The sequence below is a fragment of the Protopterus annectens genome, chromosome 9.part0, assembly GCF_019279795.1.
Source record: "Protopterus annectens isolate FY-2018-M chromosome 9.part0, PAN1.0, whole genome shotgun sequence".
Taxonomy (NCBI): domain Eukaryota; kingdom Metazoa; phylum Chordata; order Ceratodontiformes; family Protopteridae; genus Protopterus; species Protopterus annectens.
Window position 1 is genome coordinate 678,650,533 of NC_056743.1, and position 21,814 is coordinate 678,672,346.

Here is a 21,814-nt window from a genome sequence, read left to right on the forward strand (position 1 = left end):
GCATTTTTCATCAAATTCAAAGTATATTAGTAGTTTTCTAATGAAACGTAGCTTAAACTGAATTTCATATCCAGTTATACACCTAATGAGATGACAGCGTGTTTTTCACATTTTAGTTTCACATGGCTGTTTGGTTTTCTTGTGAGGGCACGCCTGCTTAAATATGTCATGAAAGGCTTCAGGCAATAATTATCTGAAACTACAATTCATTCTGGGTAATCAGATCATGTTACTTCTTTGGACAAACAGTCACCTACGTACTGTGGGATTTCAATAATACATTATTTATTTATTGTTTGATTTGTCTTTGTTGACTGGAAAAATCCAACTGGGCAGAGCTCATTTTCAGTGGAGACCCTGGAAGAAAAGCTCCACCTCAGTACATTTATATTAACAAGTGAATTTCAAACAGTTCTGAGAAAAACAGTTACATTTCTCAACGAAACAACAAAAATAATTACAAGACAGATATATACAGTAAAATATTTACATCAATTATAAGTCTATACAGTTGTTCCAGCTGTAAAATCTTGCAGAAATAAATGGATTGTTACTGCAGAAGAGAAACATTATTGTAAAGAAGTTTAGTGGTCCTTCATTTCAGTAAAGAAAGGTTTGCAAGGAGTTTAAGATTTGTAATGAGGTTAGTTATAAATTTTTGTGGAAAGGGAGATTTTAGTATTGCATAGGTTTGTAAAGAGTTCAAGAGATATAGTGAAGTAAGTTATAAAATAATGTAGGAGGGGATGGAAGATATTGATATTATATAGGAGGACAGTAGTAATAGCATAAGACAGAGAGCATTGGTACAGGATTGTTTCTATTTAGGCTGCCTGTTCCAAACTGGTGTATCTAGAAGGTTTATAGGTATACAGGAGATGCATGAGAGGGGTAGAGAGGCAGATAGGCCCAGTTAGAAAAAGAGCAAAATGAGAAGTGTTGTTTGGACAGGGTGAAATGGAGGACAAAAAAATTGTTAGGAGTGTAATGATTCAAGTAGAGAAGGGCAAAACATTTGTTGTTATCATAAACATGAAGTCCTAATGTCCTTTCCAGAAAATAAGAATCATCCTCATTTAGTTCTGAAACTGCATACATATTGTGTAGGATTTGTGTGTGTGTGTGTGTGTGTGTGTGTGTGTGTGTGTGTGTGTGTGTGTGTGTGTGTGTGTGTGTGTGTGTGTGTCTGTATATGTCTATGTGTGTGTGTGTCAAACGGTTTGTGTGTCTGTGTGCATCCTGAAGTAGGTGAGCCCTCCTTCTAGAATTAGCCTGTATTCCTTGCACCCTTTCATTGCTTATATATTACATTTTCTGCTAAGTGAGAGAAATATATATATATATATATATATATATATATATATATATATAGTTGTTATGTGCTTTTCATTATTTCATTATTGTATCTGAAGCTTCTCTTTCTGGGATACCACTGAAAATAGGCCATAACCCAGTTTCCAAGCTAAGAAAGGCTTACCCCCCCAACTACAAGTCTGATCCTGAAATGGATTATTTGGTAATTAGAGAATGAATGAATGTGCTGTACAGAAGAAAATATGCAAACAAAAGGCAATAAAATATCAAGACATAAACATATTAGCTCTGCTCTGTGGCACAGAGGTATAGAACCCTTATTTTGCTCCAGATGACCACTGTTCAGTTACTGGCACAGGGTGGCTAGGAAAGCTAGATAAACGAAGATACTAGCTCAGCCCTCCTGAAAGGAGGTAGGCAGTCTCACCTGCTGCATTACTGACCCCTCTAGCAGTGTCAGGGAGGGGAATATAGTACCATTGTATGGGGTGGGGTGAGACTGTGGTACAGGAAGCCAGAGGAATTGGCATGTGCAGACTCATGCATGCAGCTCCATAGGAAGCAGTCATAGTTAGAGTGTCAGACATGTTGGGAACAGGTTAGGCCAGGGGAAGTCTTGGGTGACCCAAGCAGATGACAGTTCACTCACTCCTGCTGCCCAGATCATATCTCTGAGGAGAACAAATGGACCATTACTTCCAAGTTAATTTCATAGGTTCATAGGTTCATAGGTTGGTACTAGGCTATCAGCCCAAGGGCCTATACAAGCCTAGCCATAACAATTCCCTGGATATTTCTTCCCACAATATTTACTTCCCTGAACCCCTGTCTGGCAGGGTGACGGACGTGATCCACGGAGTGAATTTCCTATCTCCCATCCAATTATCAAGGTTCCTTTTGAAGAGGGCCAAGGAGGCGCTCTGCTTGACATGTATGGGCAGTCTATTCCAGAGTATGGGGAGTCTCTGGGTCAGGAATCTATCCCTCCAGCATGTTTTGTTCATTGTGATGACAAGGTTTAGATCCCTGGAGCATGTGGCTCTGAGGGATTGGGATTTCTTTAAGTGGAGCATGTCCAACAGCTCAGGGTTTGACATGGCCTTGTATGTTAAGCAGAGAACGCCTCTGAGTAGACGATATGTCATAGAGTATAGCAAGAGTTTTTTAAGATGGTCAGCATAGGGCATCTGCGTTAGGTCTGTGATTCTTTTAGTGAGGTATTTCTGCAGCCTTTCCAGCTGTTGCAGATGTCTTGTGAAGTACATACTAAATGGGACGTTGTACTCTATAATGGGTCTAATGAGGGATGAGTACAGTGGTACAATGACCTACTTTTTTCTGGATGAAAAGCCCTTAGTGATGAGGTGTGCCACATAGAAGGATTTCCTGACTGCTGTGGCGATGTGGTTATCGAAGATGAGACTACTGTCCACCTGTGTCCCTAAGTTTCCCATCACACTTTCAATGTTTAGTGTACTGCCACCTATGTGGTAATTCATGGGTACATGAAAGGGGATAACTATACATTTCTTGGAATTAAGCTTGAGTCCATGGCTCTGGCACCAAGCATCTGTTTCTGTAAGGCCCTTTTGTAGAATATCCACATCATTTGGGGATTCAATAATGGTTCCCAGCTTGCAGTCATCTGCGAACCTTGGTAACCAGAATCCCTTAGTGTTGGCCTGTACCTAAGAGAAGTAGATGCCAAACAAGAGTGGTCCAAGGACTGAACCCTGAGGTACTCGACTTGTCACTTGTCTGGAGCTAGATTTGGAGTCAGCTACTTTTACAATCTGGGTTCTGTCAGTAAGTCAGTTGGCAACCCATTGAGTGATGTAGGGATTTATTCCCAGCTTAGTAAGTTTATTTATAATTCCAGAGTGGGGGATGGTGTCAAAGGCCTTGGCAAGGTCCATATAGGCTGTGTGGACCGCTTTACCCTCATCCACAGCTCTGGAGACTGATTCAAAGAAGTCAATCAGGTTCAGAAGACAAGATCGGCTCTTCACGAACCCAAACTGAGTGGGGTCTAGTGTTTGAAGGTTGCCAATGTCTTTGTTTATAAGTTCCATGATAATGCATTCCATGCCCTTGCAGCATTCCATGCCCTTGCAGATCAGGCTCGTCAGTATGGAAAAGTGAAACATAGGATAAATGAAAATACAGGAGAGCTTATATGTCTTGTAGTGCATGAAGCAGTGTGATTACACTAAAATTTGAACAAAAATAAGCTTGTTTAGCGTTTCTCTAGCATGATGCCCAATCATAACAATTTTTACACATCCCCTAAGCACTTTTATGATCAGGTCTCATACTAGATGCTAACAACTGACAATGCCATCCAACAAACAACAGTGGCAAAAGATAACAAACACTTTGTTTCTACCAGCTGTGCATGCCTGTTCACTGTACCTTGAGTTTATCTAATATTTTAGCTCCATCCCTCATATTTTTTTATCTACTGGTAATCACTGAAGATTACAGTCAGTAAAAAATGTCACAGTTTGTACTCACTGTTCAGAAAATGCATAATAAAGAACAAAATATTGTTCTATTTACTATTTAAATAAATAAGAGAAATATTTACGCACTATCCCCTCAGAATTCTTAAGCAAATAAGGCAAGGGGTATAGTGCTGTCTGACACCACACATTAAATACTTTACCAGTTTTTAGAGCTGGTAAAACCCTTTGCACTTTTTTCTGTAACTGACAGCCCATAGGCAGATAAAGGTCCATGCACTACAAAGAATTATGATCAGGTCTGTGATCTTAACCTTTTGTTAAGTGATGTTGATATGGATGCCAAGATCCACCTCTTAAGCTTTGCTTTTCAGATGAATTTCTTAGCATCCATGTCTTGATCACAGAATAATGTGATTATGATCAGAGACCTGAATATAATAATCACCTATATTACATCTCCACACCCCTTTGTTTATAATCAAGGGCCCACCATTTGTGCATAATGACCTTATTTAGTGATTTCATACCTCTGTCTACTGTATGCAGTGATTATCTGTCTGACTATATGACAAGATTAAATAGTGACATGGCCAAGGTGGTCATCCTTCTTAACCCTAGGACAACAGGCTGGATTTGTTATTTAATATTGACCTTCCTGGCAGTTGCTTAATTGTTCTGTGATGCCCTGTGTGGCCCCGGTTGCATAATCACAAGTTTACCTGCAAAGCATATAGTGATACGACAATGGTGTGTATGTGAGTTAAGAGGTGAAAAAGAAAAAAAAACAGGACCGTACCCTCTTAGTTTTCTTAGAAAAGGACAACTCTTTTAGTGTACTGTCAGTTGTGAATGCAGTAGCTCTTTTCCTTGAAAACCAGACACAGTTTTCACCAACCCATTTATTTGTTGTGCTAGCATCGTTAAACTGTCGATTAGATAGACTAGCTGACATAAACCTTGCACAATGGGCACTGGGCCTGACAACTACTTCTTGAAGCAAAAGAGAAGTCTGCAGAAAGACATTTTGTGATTCTGAAATGAAAGATTTTTTTTTTCACTCACCGCCTCCTGGCAGGTGCAGCATTCTTGACCATGACAGCCTGAGGACAGTCACAGCCAGTTCTGCAATACCCTGACCACAGCTCCTCAGAAGTGGTCAATATGCCATGATAATTTTAACAGCATCATTTTCAGCTAAATATTGAAATACAAGAAATATGGCATTGTCGTGCAGAACACCTTTCTGGCTTAAACTATGAATCCAGAAACCATAAGCTCTAGCCTCTTCTATGCTACACTTACTGATCTGACTCTTATTTCAGTTACTTATACATTATTTTGTCTTTAGTCAGCTCAGCAGAGTATTTTGCCTATAGATCATGTTCACCAAATGCAGTCAGCATTGCCATACATGGAAGTTCTTTTTCCCTCAGAAACATTGCTTTAGAAATTGATATTGAGCCTCCAGATGTTGTTTATGTTGAAAGAGTATGTGTGGATAAAGATGATACTGCCTACTTATCAGGGCTCCAAAGTTCGTGAATGTGTTCTGCACAATGAAGATCCCACACAATGTCAAATTATTATTTTGTGCAACACATTACAAACCTTTTTTATTACTTAGTGTGTGCTTCCATATTCTTTCAAATTCCATTCCCAAATCCCTACTTTCCTATGATTTGTATATTACTTAGGCGTTTGTTTATGAAGACTGAAATCAACAGCCAAAGTTTTTTTGCTACGTTTTCAGTACCATCACAGACAGCAGGCCCTCTTGCTTTCCCCTTTGTGTAGGTGGGGGGTAAGACCCAATTGTAAAGAGCCATCATTTAAGCAGCCATTGGGGGATTTCTTATTGTTAGCTCTAACCCCATGACACATGGATGGTAACATGCATCAAGATTTGGCATTCAGTGGGCATCAGGGAAGTTGTCTCACTCACTTCCTCAAGTGACGTAACCCCTCAAGACTGCCCTGTGCCCCTAGGGACCCACACTCTCATGTAGTTTTTGGTGTTCGCCAAGTGACATTCTTACAGCCTAAGAAGCTGGATTTCATTTATTCAAATGTATTTTATTTAGTCTTATAACCCACTGAGGAACAATCCCTTCTGCTAGTTGCAAGTGACAATTGCATTAAAATATAACACATAATTAATAAACTGAAACAAATATCAAACTTGATAGCAACAAAGATTACATTGCATGAACATAAGACAAATACATGTATAGCATAAATTTGAATGTAACATTAAACGGTGAGCTAATGTGTGTCATCTTACTTTCTGACACTTACTGAACTTACATCCTAACCCTAATGAACACTTCCAAAACTCAGTTAATTAGGATGGAATACCCATATCTGTGCTTGTTTACCACATAATAGTTAAAGCTTATTTTATGGAGGCTTTTACAGTCCCATAGAGATAGCAGAAACAAACTGTCAACAGTTCTACAACAGGCTGTTGCAGAGGTACATAATCAGACACTTCTAACTTTTGATCGACAAACCTCTGCTGGAATATTTGCAGAAAAATTTATGTTATGAACATCACATGAAGTTTTGAAAGTATGATTGTTATAACTTAAATCTAATGGGGAAATGCAGCAAAATTATGTGTTTGCATTGAAATATGAAAATACAAGCTTGCATTTAATACATTATAACACAATATAAAATAGTATCTAATGTAGCATAACATAACATATAATAATAACATAACATATAACATAACATAACATAACGTAACATAACATAATATAACATATAACATAATGTAACATAATATAACATAATGTAATGCAACATAACATATAACATAACATAACATAACATAGGAGCAAGAAAGCAAATACCATCATGGAACTATCGAACAGAGAAAACTATAAAGCAATTAAGACAAGAAGTGTCATTGTTAGAAGGTTATAGAAGAAGGAACAGATCAACAGCATTCTAAGAAAGATAGATGTGATAAAAGCAATGCACAGTATTAGAACAGACCAGGATCTATTATGGACTATTGGAGATAAACTAAAAATTTCAAAACAGGTGGAAAGACTTAGAAGATATGAAGATAAAAATAAGCAAATTATTAATGACCCAAAAAAGTTTTATAGAGAACTGGGGAATAAGGTAAAAGGAATTGAAAGGCTGCCAAAAAAAAGAGGAAGTAGATACATTTTGGAGAAGTATCTATGAAGATCCTGTGGAACATAAAGAGGCTAAATGGATAGAAGAAGTAAAAGAAAGAATAAGAAGTGTAAAGGTACAGGATATGAAATGGGATGAAATAACAGCCAGAGAGATTGAAACAATGTTGAGAAAAGTGCCTAACTGGAAAACCCCAGGCCCAGATGCAGTATCTAACTTTTGGCTTAAGGTATTAACTTCTTTGCATGAGGATCTAGCCATGAGTAAGAACTATTTATATGCACACCCCGAACAGACACTGCACTGGTTAACAACAGGAAAAACAATGCTCTTACTTAAGAGTGAACCTGCAAGCTACCCTAAAAATTATAGACCAATAACTTGTCTTCCAACGACGTATAAACTATACATGGGAATTGACACCTAAAGAGTTTATAGTCATTTAGAAGAAAACTCAATTATGGCAGTAGAACAAAAGGGCAATAAAAGAAAGTTATATGGAACAAAGGATCATTTGTTGTTAAACAAAGTTATAGTGGAGAACTGTAAGATGGGGAATAATCTAAGTATGGCATGGATTGACTAAAAAAAAGCGTTTGATAGTATCCCACATTAATGGATAAAAGAGTGCTTAAAAATGTTTAAGATGCACCCTACACTGATTGACTACATTACAGTAACCATGAAACAGTGGCAGACTACTTTGCAATTAAACCATGATAAAGGACAGATTATTATCCCAGGGATAAAAATCCAAAGGGGGATATTCCAGAGTGACTTTATGTCACCGTTGCTATTTTGCCTTGTCATTAATCCACTAAGCTGTTTACTTAACAGCTTAGACCATGGCTACAATTTGGCTACTAGAAAACTTTAAAGTCTAATGACTTCTCATCTTCTCTTTGTCGATGATTTAAAAATGTATAGCTCATCAGATGAGGAACTGAAAGCACAGCTGCAGGCTTTTTCTGATGATAATGGAATGTCATTTGGTCTTGATAAATGTGCAAAAGCAACCTTTAAAAAAGGAAAACTGCAGCACCAGGAAAACATCAGTTTGGGACAAGAATGGGATATAAAAGAACTCGAGCAAGAGGGAGTGTATAAATACTTGGGAATTGATGAAGGATCAACAATAAAACATGAACAAATATGAATAAAACTCAGTAAGGAGTACTTTAGAAGACTTAAATTAATCCTGAAAACAGTATTGACATCTAGGAACAAGATCCAAGTTATAAATCAAGTTGCTCTTCCTGTCCTAACTTATAGTTTTGGAGTGATTGACTGGCCCCAAAAAGTGTTGGATAGAATGGATATTAAAACAAGAAGGATGCTTCATGCTCACCAGATGATTTATAAAAATCAGTGCATACCAAGATGATATACTCCCCGTTCCAAAGGAGGGATGGGCCTCCATGAAACTGATTACATGTATAGATCTGCAATCATGGGACTCCACACATATCTGCTGACCTTACAGGATCCAAATGTAGTGAAAGTTTTGAAACATGAGGAGAATAAATCTAAGAAGACATCTGTGCTTAATTTAGCAGAAGCATACCGACATCAAGCAGGAATGGAAATCAAACCAGAAGTAGATAAAAACCAGGCAGCAACTGAATGTGCTAAAAAACAAAGGAAGAATATAAAGTAAAGGACCAGATGAGAAGGCAAGAAATATGGAAAAAACACAAATATAGTTGCAAGTACAGAAAACTTCTGGAAGAGCCTCATGTTGATCAAGAGCGAACACAGGAATGGTTAAAAAGAGGTGAATTCACATCAAGAAATGAAAGGTTAATATTGGCAGCCTAAGATAGTGGAGTGCATACATGCTGGTTTACAAAATCCATTGAATATGTGGGAGAAATGGACATATGTTGGTTTTGTAAAACCAAATTAGAAACAGTCATACACCTTGTTGCTTGTTGCGATGCACTAATGGCAGAGGGAATGTATAATGAATTGCATAATAATGTGACTGTTACACTGGAGATTGTGCAAACATTATGGTATCAAAGTGGCTGAAAAATGCCGGAAACATGAGCCACAAAGAATCATAGAAAATGATGAAGTTTATATCACATGGGATCACCCAATGCCAACAGTTCAAAAGATAGATGCTAGAAAACCAGATATAGTTGTCCAAGAAAAGAAGACAAAAGTAGCATTGATCATTGAAATTGCCACACCTAATGACTACAATGTCTTGCGTACAGACAGACACAAAGTCATAAAATTCCTTGATCTGCAGACAGAAATGAGAGCCATGTGGAAGAAATATACCCAGACAGTTCCAATAGTAGTAGGAGTGATGGTTCTTATAAAAAAGACTTTACAATATTATTTAGATAAGTTACCAATTCGTGTAATGAGAAAGCGGTGGTGGTGCTGCGGTAGCGTTGTTGCCTCACAGTAAGACGTTGTCCTGTTCGATTCTCAGATAGCACATCTTCTGTGTGGAGACATGCGTGAATGAGCATACCTTCGTTGAAGGTTGTGTGTCAGGGCTGGCAACCCAGCACATAAAAATCTACTGCCAATCATTAGCGGACTGGAGTTCCGCTGTGGCAACCCCTAACCGGGAAAAAGCCGAAAGACACAACAACAACCAATTCGTGTAACACCTTAAGAATTGCAGAAGGAGTCATTAGTGGGCACATTGCGGGTGCTGCAAAGAGCACTTTTGGCTAACATCAAAGAGTGAAACAATATTAATTTCATGAACTTTAATCGTACTTTGACTTAGGAATGGGGTCCATTCCTGTCATGGTATTAGAAACCCAAAGGACTTAGAGAAATTAAAAAAAGAGCAATACCAGGTAAAAGATCATCATGACCTTAAGATGCCTAGATATATAAAACTTTAAGTAACATGCTTAAAGTTTTGTGCTGTCAGGCATGCACCTCAGTCCTTTGCCACCTCCCCCCAAGTAACTTCTTCCCTCCCCTGCCAGCTCAAGTCACACTATAAACAGTGGAAGATAGAAGGCACTGGAAGAAATCCTATTGCTAACCAATAGGTTACGCACTCACAAGCCTTCAAAGACACATTTCCTTTGGGCATACTGTGCAAAACTTAGACAACAGATCAGAAGCAGACATACAGTTTGATACAGAAAAATGGATCTGAGTAATACGAAGTCCAAATCCAGAACTCCTATGACAGAATACTGGATGACTGAAAACAAAAATGCAAGTTTCTACACTAAATGGACATGGGCCACCTGTATTCTGTACTAATGTCCTTTCCAGTTTACTTTGCTTTCATTCCTTATTCAGGAATCTGTGATTTTGTTGTTTATGAGCTAGTCTTTTAAGCTGTGTCTGTACTTTAGATGCCCTCTGTGCAGCCATTTTAACATGAAAACAAAATTACTTCATCATCTCTTTTTTGTGTGTTTGTGGGGGGGATGAGGTGGGTTACACGGAAATAAAAGCAAAACCAAACCATACCTTGAGATATTCACATGCTGCAAGAAGCTTTGGTCATCTGTTACATGGATTTTGTAATTATCTTTCATGCCAAGGTTTGTAATTAGGAAAAACAAAGTGCAGTTCTGGTTAGGATACAATGGATTTGGAGTTGATACCTAAAATAAAAATAAAATAGAACAAAAAGAAAACAAATGAAGATAATTCGCCTATTACAATGTTTTATTTCATTAACCAGATACTAAAACTTAACGTCAGTTGAATGGCTTACTAAAGGAAGATATTCTATTCTTAGCTAGGAATCATGTGCACAGATTCTCCTAGCCTATCTCCAGAAGTAATAAAGTCGCAAACAGTAGCAGAATTCAGGCATGCAAGAGACATAAATAGGTGATTCTTCATGAGGGACGGGGTATCAACTACCGCTGGTTAAGTGGGTTCTGAAGCTTATCCTATTGGTAGGTTTGGCAGGCCAAGCAGTAGTCATCTGACATCAGACTCTATGTTTTAATATTTCTCAGTACTAATCTTACTGCAGTTTTGATTTCCTAAAGACAGCATTAACTAAAGCTGAGATACATTATGTCGAATATGCTACTTTTCTGAGTTGCAAGACTGCAAGTACTGCAGATAGTAGCCTGAACTTTGACCATCATGTGTCCACAGTGGTAAAGGAAGTCCTTCTATGGGGCACAACTTATAAGTAAAGGTAGAGCATCCAGATCCAAGGAAATTATAGCCCTGCTGTACTCAGCCCTCATTATACCAATAATGGAGTACAAAGCACCATTTGGTATGTACTTGACTAGGCACTTATAGCAGCTGGAGTGACCTCACAGGTTCCACAAAGAAAATACAGGGTATAAACAACATGTCCCATGTGGGTAGACTAAAAGCGTCTATATCACATCTTCGAAATTTCTAAATATCGAATCTGATATGGTCGACACCATATCATCGATACTTTGAAACTTCAAACATAAAAAAAGAAAATAAAAAAGAATAAATAAAACAACTAAACATTACAAGCAGGGGGGAAAGCCCCCCTGCACCCCTCAGACCCCCACTACTTAAATATACCAACTCTGAGATCGCACTACATTGCAGTAAATGGAAATCTCTCCTTACAGAGATTTCCGTTAAAACATTTGATGTCTCTCACTTTCGCTGATATGGTGTCGACCATATTAGCTTCGATATTTTTAGTCTTCAACAAAGCGATATAGACCCAACTAAAAGCCCTATCCTTTTGTGCTGTCTCCTACCAACTATTAAGGGGTAACCAATGCCGGACCTACAAGGCACTCACAAATTCAGCCCTAATGGAGCTGCTACACAGAGGGTCACCTGATCTAGGGATCTAAACTTAGTCAGTGACTCAAACAGAACATGGTAGAGAAACAGATATCTGTCTCAGAGATTGTCCCTTCTTTGGAACAGGCATCCTATTCATATTAAGCAGAGCCCTTCCCTGGCCCTCTTCAAATGCAATTTGGATCAATGAAAGGGGAATTGTAAATTCACACCTGGGGCAGCGCCTATGTCCCTTATGGACAGGGACAACTTGTAAGATACTCAAAATATAGGCACAAATTGGGCAAAATCAGGTTATAGTGGCTAGGCTTGTAAGGGCTCTTAAGCCATTAGCCTAGTAATCGCCTATGAACCTATATAATTTCAAAACATAAGCAGTAAATCAAATGCAAAGCAGTAAATGTTGAGGCTCGCTGTATTGTTTTAGAGAGTTTTATGCTGAGGGCTTCCTTGACAAGGAGGCTGCACCAAGATTGCTGTAGCTCAGAGTAGAAAGAATATTCTGAGGTACCATAATCTTAGACTTACTATAGACAAGCTCTTATTTATGTATTTATTTGCACAAGTACTCTGCCTGTGATTGATTACCATTGACTTTTATACACAAGATCACACAGTTTATTACTTTGGAGGTCTGAATCTTATGCTTTTGGGAATATAGAAGATAATGCTATAACCTGTGCCATATACATATTAAAATGTTAATAAAAATGAAACAAATGCACACCTGCTTGAATTTTTACATCTTTTATAATGTTACACAGCATATGAAATAATGATATCTGTTACAGTTACTGCACCCAGATTTGACAAAACTAAATTCATCAAGCCTGACTGTCTAAAGATAAATTTGCTACATCAGAAATAGTCAGATTTCCTCAAGATGTGACAATTTATCTAGAATAATAAAAAAGAGAAGGATGCAGGTGGTGTGGGCTGTATCCGATGTAATTTGTGTTCTCATGTCCTGGCTGGTCGCAGTTCGCAGTCAATAACTCATTTCTCTGACAGCTCATATGGGCTGCCATTAATGCTGAAACACATCTGCGTGAGTGATGCAGTGGTGCAGCAGTTAACATTGACACCTCACAATAAGAGGTTCTCCGGTTCAATTCTCAGTTGGGGTGCCTTCTGTGTGGAGTCTGCATGTCATCCCTGCATTCATGTGGGTTTCATCCAGGTACTCTGGTTTCGTCCCACATTCCAAACACATGCATCTGGAGCATTTTTCCCTGGGTCTCTGCTGAAAATAGGCTCTGTCTTAGTCGGACTTTCCCGGTCAACAAATGTTAAATAAATAAATATGTTCATGCAAGCTGCAGCAGCCCTTGGGAGAGAGTGAAGCTGCCAGCTGTTGCTAAAACCTGTAGCTCAGTCTGAGCAGGGAAAGTGCAGCAGGAAAGGGAAGGGAGTGGAATGGGGGTGGGAGTTTATCTGTTAGGTTTAGGGGCTGAGGGGGGGATTTAGGCTTAGTGTCAGGGAGTGGAGTTTGGTAATAGGTTCAGGGAGTAGGAGGGGTGTTTAGAGTTAGGATGCAATCAGGCAAATTTAGGTTTAGGGAGCAGGAGAGGAGTTTTAGGATTAAAAAATGATCAGGGAATTTTGGTTTGTAGAATGGGCAGGGAGTTTTAAAATTTGGAAGTAAATAGAAAATTTAGGTTTAAGGAGCAGATGAGCAGTTTTACAGTTAGGGTGCACTCAGTAAATTAGGGTTCAAGGAACAGGGGGGGGGTTCAGGGTTAGGAACATATGAATAGTACAAGACAAGCGATTATTTAGAACAAAAGCTGCCTAGACATATACACCTTTAAGAAGACAGACTTAGCAGAAGATGGTTTTGATCTCTCAACCTCTGGGTAATGGGTGCAGCATGCTCCTGCTGGACCACTCTGTTGCCCAAGAGTTAGTTAGGGGGTGGGTGGGAGCATTAGAGTCTGAGTCTGGATTCTGGAAGTGCTATGTAGTTTTGGGACTGGATTGTAACAAAGTTATGCAATTTATGAAGACTTGGCTAGTGGGAGGGAGGGCACTTGCCGTTTTGAGCAAGTAGCAATGAGCAAGACAGCTATGAGCTCCCATGAAGTGAAGGCTTGTAGTAAATCCAGGATTATCTGCTTGCATGGGAGAATGGGATTAAAGTCTCCACAGAAAACTTTAACTGCAAAACGTCTTTTATTTATTTATTTATCTATAAATGTATCTGTATTTACTTACGTGTTTGTTAACTGGGATAGTCTGACTTGGTCACAATGGCCCATTTTGAGTGGATTACAGGGTAGAAAAGCTGTACAATCAGCTACAAGATGCACACATTATAAAAGTCTGTTTTGTCATTTCAGGTAACTGGCTATGCTAAAAACAGCAGTCAGTGAGTGTGGCTTTGGTGGATGGCACTGTTATCAAAGAAAACGTATGAAAGGAGAAAAGCCTCCTACACAGCTAAAAGAATAGAGAACTGAAACATAACAAGTGTTGTATCTTTTAGATATACATTTTACTAAAAGTCATGTTTTACTATCTCAGTAAGGCATTCTGGATGTCTTAATTACGGCATAACAGACCATCTCTAGTGTCTGCAGGTATTTTCTTCCTTCATTGAAACTACTATCACGGGCTTCTAACTGCCACACCTGAAAGGAAAGGAGCTGTCATCCCTCTAGCAGTACTCTGTTAAGTCACCCGAACTACACGGGTATTCTCTCCCCTCATTGAAACTACTATCACTGGCTTCTAACGGCTGCACCTGAAAGGAAAGGAGCCGTCATCCCTCTAGCAGCATTGTAGGTTTAAACCTAAAGCTGTACTTTTTCCACAGCATAAACTGTTAAACTTAACTGGCCCACACACTCGCAGTGCCCCAGGAGAATGACCCAGTTCCCTTTTCTTACCACTAATACTAATCTGCCATTTCTCCCATACTAGACCCTTAGCCCCCTTTCAGGTACTAGATGGCGGTGTAGAGCTGTGTATTTTAAGCTCTTCTCAGTTTTGGGAGTTCACTGCTTATAGTACCTGGTCATAACATAGAAACCACTGTTCTACTCTAGTGAACCTATAGTCTGTAAATTAAAGCAATATCTGTTCAGCAGGATAGGAATTGCAATTTACTATTTCCCCAACTCCCTTAGCATAGCCCACTAAAAACGGGCTACGCATACTTACCTCAACAATCTCTACCACTGAAAGATTCAACAGATTGTTTTTCAAACAATAAAAAAGAATACTAAAATAAAACAAGGTCTTTCACGCCTCTTCAATCTGGGCTAATCTAGCTAGGGCATACCCTCATCTCCACCTCCCTCACAATACTGTGCTATTCCCTCCCTATCCCTCCCCCTAGAAATCTATAACTATAGGTTCTAAGCTGTGGCGTCATTTTTAATTTTATAGTCCTCACCTGATGCTTCGCCCGACCGTTGCGACATGTGCCAGCCAGTAAGTTTGTACCATTTGTACAAGAATTGCTATGCTTAATCATTTCTTAACTAACTGCTAGGCTATTGTTCTTGAACGCTTCTTTTTACTGCCGTGTGCTTAATTGAAACATGTTAGTTTAATTGTGCAAGCTATTCATGCATGAACTATCTAAACTGTGTGAGGAATAGTTGTTTAAGCCAGTAGTTAAACCATATGGGTGGAATGTGTCATCCATTTTCTTCTCTATAACGCTTGCATTAAAAACTACAGACTCTATAGTTAAGCTCATTATCTGCATTTGCCGCATTTAGCAGTTAGAAGCTTTGTCAGCAAAACTAAGGAATGTATTGTATTTAGAACTGCATTGAGCCTGTATTGTAGATAGCAAATGAGTGATTGCATTGTATATACGGCTAAGGGTCTAGTATGGGAGAAATGGCAGATTAGTATTAGTGGTAAGAAAAGGGAACTGGGACATTCTCCTGGGGCATTGCGAGTGTGTGGGCCAGTTAAGTTTAACAGTTTATGCTGTGGAAAAAGTACAGCTTTAGGATTAAACCTACAATGCTGCTAGAGGGATGACGGCTCCTTTCCTTTCAGGTGCAGCCGTTAGAAGCCCGTGATAGTAGTTTCAATGAGGGGAGAGAACACCTGTGTAGTTCGGTTCTGTAACACAATTTGTTGAGTAATTGTCAAGATTGTTGATTTAACTGACTTATTTAATGTGTTTCTGCCATAGTAACGATTACCAACCTTGTTAGTCATTGTAACCACTGTCTAACACTCCTTCATAGTTACATCTAGTATACACCTCCCATGTCACTTACACACAGAACTCACTGCTTTACGTCCGACTCTACCCCTTAGTGCAGGCAGCTATACTACATTTGTCTCCCACCACATTGCCTTAGTTCTAAATAATTTTCTTCTTTTCATTACAGCTAAGTCACCCAAACTACGCAGGTATTCTCTCCCCTCATTGAAACTACTATCATGGGCTTCTAACGGTCGCACCTGAAAGGAAGGCCCCATCATCCCTCTAGCAGCATTGTAGGTTTAAACCTAAAGCTGTACTTTTTGACAGCATAAACTGTTAAACTTAGCTGGCTCGCACACTCAGAGCCCCAGGAGAATGTACCCAGTTCTTTTTTCTTAGCACTCCTACTAATCTGCCATTTCTCCCGTACTAGACCGTCAGCCCCCCCCCTTTTCAGGCACTAGATGGCGATGTAGAGCTGTGTATTTTAAGCTCTTCTCAGTTCTAGGAGTTCACCGCTTATAGTACCTGGTCATATCATATAAACTACTGTTCTAATCTAGTGAATCTATAGTCTGTGAATTAAAGCAATATCTGCTCAGCAGGATAGGAATTGCATTTACTATTTCCCCAACTCCCTTAGCATTGCCCACTAAACAAAACGGGCTATGCATACTTACCTCAACAATCTCCACCATTGAAAGACTCAACTGATTGTTTTTCAAACAATAAAAAAGAATACTAAAATAAAACAAGGTCTTTCACGTCTCTTCCATCTGGGCCAAACCTGCTCCATTCACCCTCACTGCGCTCGGGCTCACTCCGCTCCCCTACTCTACTCCCAATCCCACCCACCCTCACTTCTATTACCTTTATAGTTATCAACCACACACTTCAATTGCCACTCAGTCCCTCCCACCATACTAACTATCCCACTCTTTGCACTACACACCAGCCACACCCACACTCTCCCTAAAACTCTTACCTATATCTTTCTACCTTACATTAACACTCTCTCACACTGGTTAATATGAACCATACTCCACATACCCACATACTTCCAGTCCTCTATCTAACAGTTACCACTATCACCTTATTCAAATTATCTGCCATTACTACCTACCACACTCACTTCCAATATGATATCTCCTCACAAAGACAAACTTCAAACGCTATCCATAACAACTTGCCCCCATATATTGATATTGATCCTGGCCTCCTTGAACCCCTTTACACTGACTACTACCTATATAAAATACACTCAAATAAACACAAAACCCAAACCTCCCTACAGAACCAAAAAATAATCTATAAATTTAACAAACTCTATCTTCAAATTCTAAATATACAAATTCGTAGTGACGACATACACCCCAACCCAGGGTCTAACATCACACATAACCCAGGCACTAATTTCACCACAACACTAATTCATAGATAAAAAACCTCTCTCCTGTTTCTCAACCTTAATTTTAGATGTATAGTTAATAAGATTCATGAACTACACTCCCTAGTAGCTCTATATAATCCAGAAATTGTACTACTGACAGAAACCTGACTTAAAGCAGAAATCAGCAATAATGAAATAACACCACCAGGTTATCGTATCATTAGAACAGACAGGAAAAGTAAAAGGGGTGGGGGGGTAGCACTACTATACCAAAATTACCTCAAAGTAGAGCAACCACAAGTAAATATTCCACACATAGATAACGCAGAAATTATCCTTACATGACTAAAACTAAATCCCAATAAACACATAAATATTATAGGCGGCTAGGCTGTTTCCAATCCAGGTAAAAAACATAACCAACATGAAAAACCGACTATAATCAATCTCAAACTTATTACCTCAGGAAATTATCTTACTAGGAGATTTAATATAGACTGGCAAAATTGTACCAGCAAGAATCCGTCTACCCATATCCACCTGCATGGATTCACCCAACTTATCTCAACCCCCACTAGAAATGACAAAACATCTAAGCTCCAATCCATCTTGGACTGGATTCTAATATCTGATCCCTCACACGCATCTCAGGTAGGCTGTCTACCAGACAGCCTAAGTGACTTTTTTTTTCAGAAAAAGAACTTAACCATATTACCAAACCATCTGTCAGAGTAATCAGGAACAAAAAGAACTTTAAACCTGATGACTTTATCTCTCCCCTAAAACAATGTTACTGGAAACCACTAACACAACTACCCCTAGATGAAGCAGTTGACTACTTTAACTCATCCTTCTTAGAAATACTAAATCATCATGCACCCATCAGAACCATTAGAACTAAAGCTACATATGCTCCCTGTTTAACTAGTAGTACTATATCCATCCTTGAAGAAAGAAACAAAGCATTGCTACATTACCACAAAAATAGAACCCAATCCACAAAACAACACTACTTAGAACTCCGTAACAAAGCCAAAAAGCAAATTAAACTAGATAAAATTAACCACTACTAGAATCTACAAGAAAAACATAATCACAACTCCCAAAAATTCTAGTCAGCTGTAAATTCATTACTTCTACCAGGGAAATCTGTAACCCCAACCCCAGCTACAACTAATAACCTAGAAGATATCCCACCCAGTTTAACAAATACTTCACCGAAAATGTTAAGACACTTGCAGATACCCTAAATAATAATACCAACAGTGACCCACCCCCCACCCCGATCAACATAGGCACCGAAGACAGCCCCTACCTCTGACTAAATCCAGTTTCAGTCAACTCCATTTTAAAACTCCTCAATAAGTTAAAACCAACCACCCTAGCCGCAGATAACTTACCAGCTGAACACCTAAAAATAGCTCCAATAGTTATAGCCCATCCTGTCACTATTCTAATAAACAGATCAATATCAGAGTGTAAAATACCCACTCTATGGAAAATTTCCCATATCATTCCACTCCATAAAAGAGGCAATTCTGTAGAACTAAACAACTATTGACCCATAGCTCTCTTATCACCCCTATCAAAAATACTCGAAAGAGTCATACATACACAGCTAATGAACTTCCTTCTACAAAATAACCTGTTATCCAAATATCAACATGGATTTAGACCCTTCCATAGCACTACCACTGCTCTCATGTCCTTTACCAACACCATCAATAATCACAGAAATATGGGCCAACTAGTCTCTGTCATTTTTCTAGATCTGTCCAAAGCTTTCGATATGGTCAACCATAATTTACTCCTCAAAACACTATCCAGCCTAAATATGAACACCTCCTCCATCTCATGGTTTAAAAACTACCTATCAGGGCAACAACAAGCAGTACTATGGCAAAATCACCTCAGGGCTCTATACTCAGCCCATTACTCCTCTATCTATTTACTAACCAACTCGCCACCACCACACCCAGTGCCTCAGTCAATCAATATGCAGACAACACCACGCTTATATGTGCAGCCCACACATACTAAATAACCTCCAAACACTAACCCAAGAATGCTTCTCCCTTGCAGAAACTTGGTTCAGCAACTCCCAATTATCTTAAATCCAAATAAAACAAAACTTCTCATCTTTGGACCAGGCAAATCCCCTCCATCTGATAACTTCACCATAACCCCTTTGAATAATGTCATGATCACCTCCACCCCCCATACCAAACCCTTAGGGGTAGAAATGGACAATAACCCCAGATTTGATATTCATATAGCCCAGACTATTAAAAACATACATAAAAAACTCCAGACTCCTCTATCGGAACAAATTGTATCTCACCAAGCAAACTAAACTTACCATAGCAAGGACACATTTACTGCCTACCCTCCTCTATGCTTCCTCAATGCTGACCAAGCTTTGCAAGACCGAACTAAACAAACTAGAATCTTGTTACAGCAAAATCACTAGATTTGCTACTGAAACCCCTTATAGGACCCACCACTATGTAGCACTCAAACAGCTAAACTGGTTAGAACTGCCTCACCTACTAAAAGTCAACTAGTTAATACTGGTACATAAGCTATTCTACCATCCAACTAAAATCCCAGCACTCCAAAAGATAGTTATACCATATTCTACAACAAGAACCCTAAGATCAACAACCCAAAACCACCTACAAGTCATCAAACATAATAATAAAGCCAGGAAAGCTCTCTTTGGCTATTCCATCTCAAAACCTTGGAATAACCTACCCTGCTACCTTATTTCCATCACCCCCACCGTACAATTTAAAACACTCCTCAAGGCTCACTTTATGAACATCTGGCTATGTTCCTGCAACACCCCAGGATAAACAATAAATCGACAACCTGACCCCATCTCATAGTCATTACACACTTAACTTAGGAATATTGGCTAGCATTTTGGTTTCCAGCTGCATAGAACTAGATAGTAAAACTGAATGCCCTTAGAGCCAGGGAGTTGTATAATATCTACAAACTAACAGACAACCTAGCCTCTCTATCTTATACTACCTATTTTATATACTTCTGCACTATTCCATTGTACTCCAGTTCTACTTTTAAATTAATTGCATACACTACAGAAAAGCATGTACTCTTATTGTTCATTTTTCCAGCTCTACTTTTAAATTAATTGCATAACACTACAGGAAAGCATGTATTCTAATTGTTCATTTTTCCCTGCACTATTGCATCTCTGTTTCATTTTCCTGTGTGCTATGCTATGTGCCATTGCATTTCAAACCAACTTTATTTTAAGCAATAACTGCATCATACTACTGTAGATGTTATTTTTGTCATATGAGTTTATGTAACTATTATGTATTAATTGGAGCTTTTCTCCCCGGGCCTCTGCTGAAAAAGGACCTATGTCCAGTCGGACTTTCCCAGTAAACAAATGTAAAATAAAATAAAATAAAAAGTTCCCATTTCCAACTATGTTTTGGTCTCTGATCTATCAAAGATGGGCTGTCATAATATAACAAAGAAAAAGGGACCAACTCGAAGGTGAACCTTCACTATATAATAAACAGCAATAATGTCCACAAAGAAAATGCAGTGACGGAAACATTCATCCAACTCAGGAATACAATAAAACAAAGTTTAATAGCTCACAAAGCTTTCAGACTATGCGCTTCCTCAGTGTGAATCAAATGCTTAAAATCACCACTCCTTATATACATATCACAATTAGTTAATTGGTATCACATGACACAGCTTCAACATAATTATCTAAAAGGTATATCAGCACTTTAAGACTCGGGTAATCTACAACATATTCAAAAAATAAAAAGATTGAAAGATAGAAAATAGAATCCTTCTTAGGATGTATATGCATATATAAAAAAAAAATATATATATATATATATATATATATATATATATATATATATATATATATATATATATATATATATATATATGTATATATATATATGTATATAAGCATATATATATTTCCAAAATTTGTCCTAAAAATCATTTCTTCAAATCATCTGTTTCCTTTTACATGTTGTGGATTACCTAAGTTTTTTAAATGATGATATACCTTTTAGATAATTGTGTGGAAGCTGTGCCATGTGATACTAATTAACTAACTGTGATATGCATATAAGGAGTGGTGATTTTAAGAATTTGATACACACTGAGAAAGGACGTAGTTCGAAAGCTTTGTAAGGTATTAAACTTTGTTTTATTGTATTCTTGAGTTGGTCGAGTGTTTCCTTAACTGCATTTTCTTTGTGGACACTATCATAATATAATAAATCATAAAACCCTGTTGTTAAAGTACAAGCAATATAAGAAATAATTTGAAGTTTTTTCTCAAAATATGCATAAAACTGAAGAAGAAATCTGAAAAAAGAAATGGATCTTTAAAGAAGTCATAAACCAGCCTTCTATAAGGTTTAAGAGCAAATATAAATGTTTTAATATACATTTAATATATTCTTAAAAGCAACTGGGACAGATGAAAAATGGACACAAAAATGCCAGCTTTCAGCTTAGCTCAACAGCTGCAGGGATTCATAAATGTAGTCTCTCTTC

General features: G+C 38.3%; 1 protein-coding gene across 3 annotated transcripts in view; it reads right to left on the reverse strand.

Annotated features, from left to right (window-relative positions):
• Nucleotides 1–21,814, reverse strand: part of VWA7 (von Willebrand factor A domain containing 7) — a 325,092-nt gene that overhangs the window by 46,926 nt on the left and 256,352 nt on the right. For all 3 annotated transcript variants that reach the window (XM_044083283.1, XM_044083284.1, XM_044083282.1), the window contains one exon: nt 10,389–10,525. In XM_044083283.1, the coding sequence (XP_043939218.1) occupies nt 10,389–10,525 (137 nt within the window). The remainder of the gene's footprint in view (nt 1–10,388; nt 10,526–21,814) is intronic.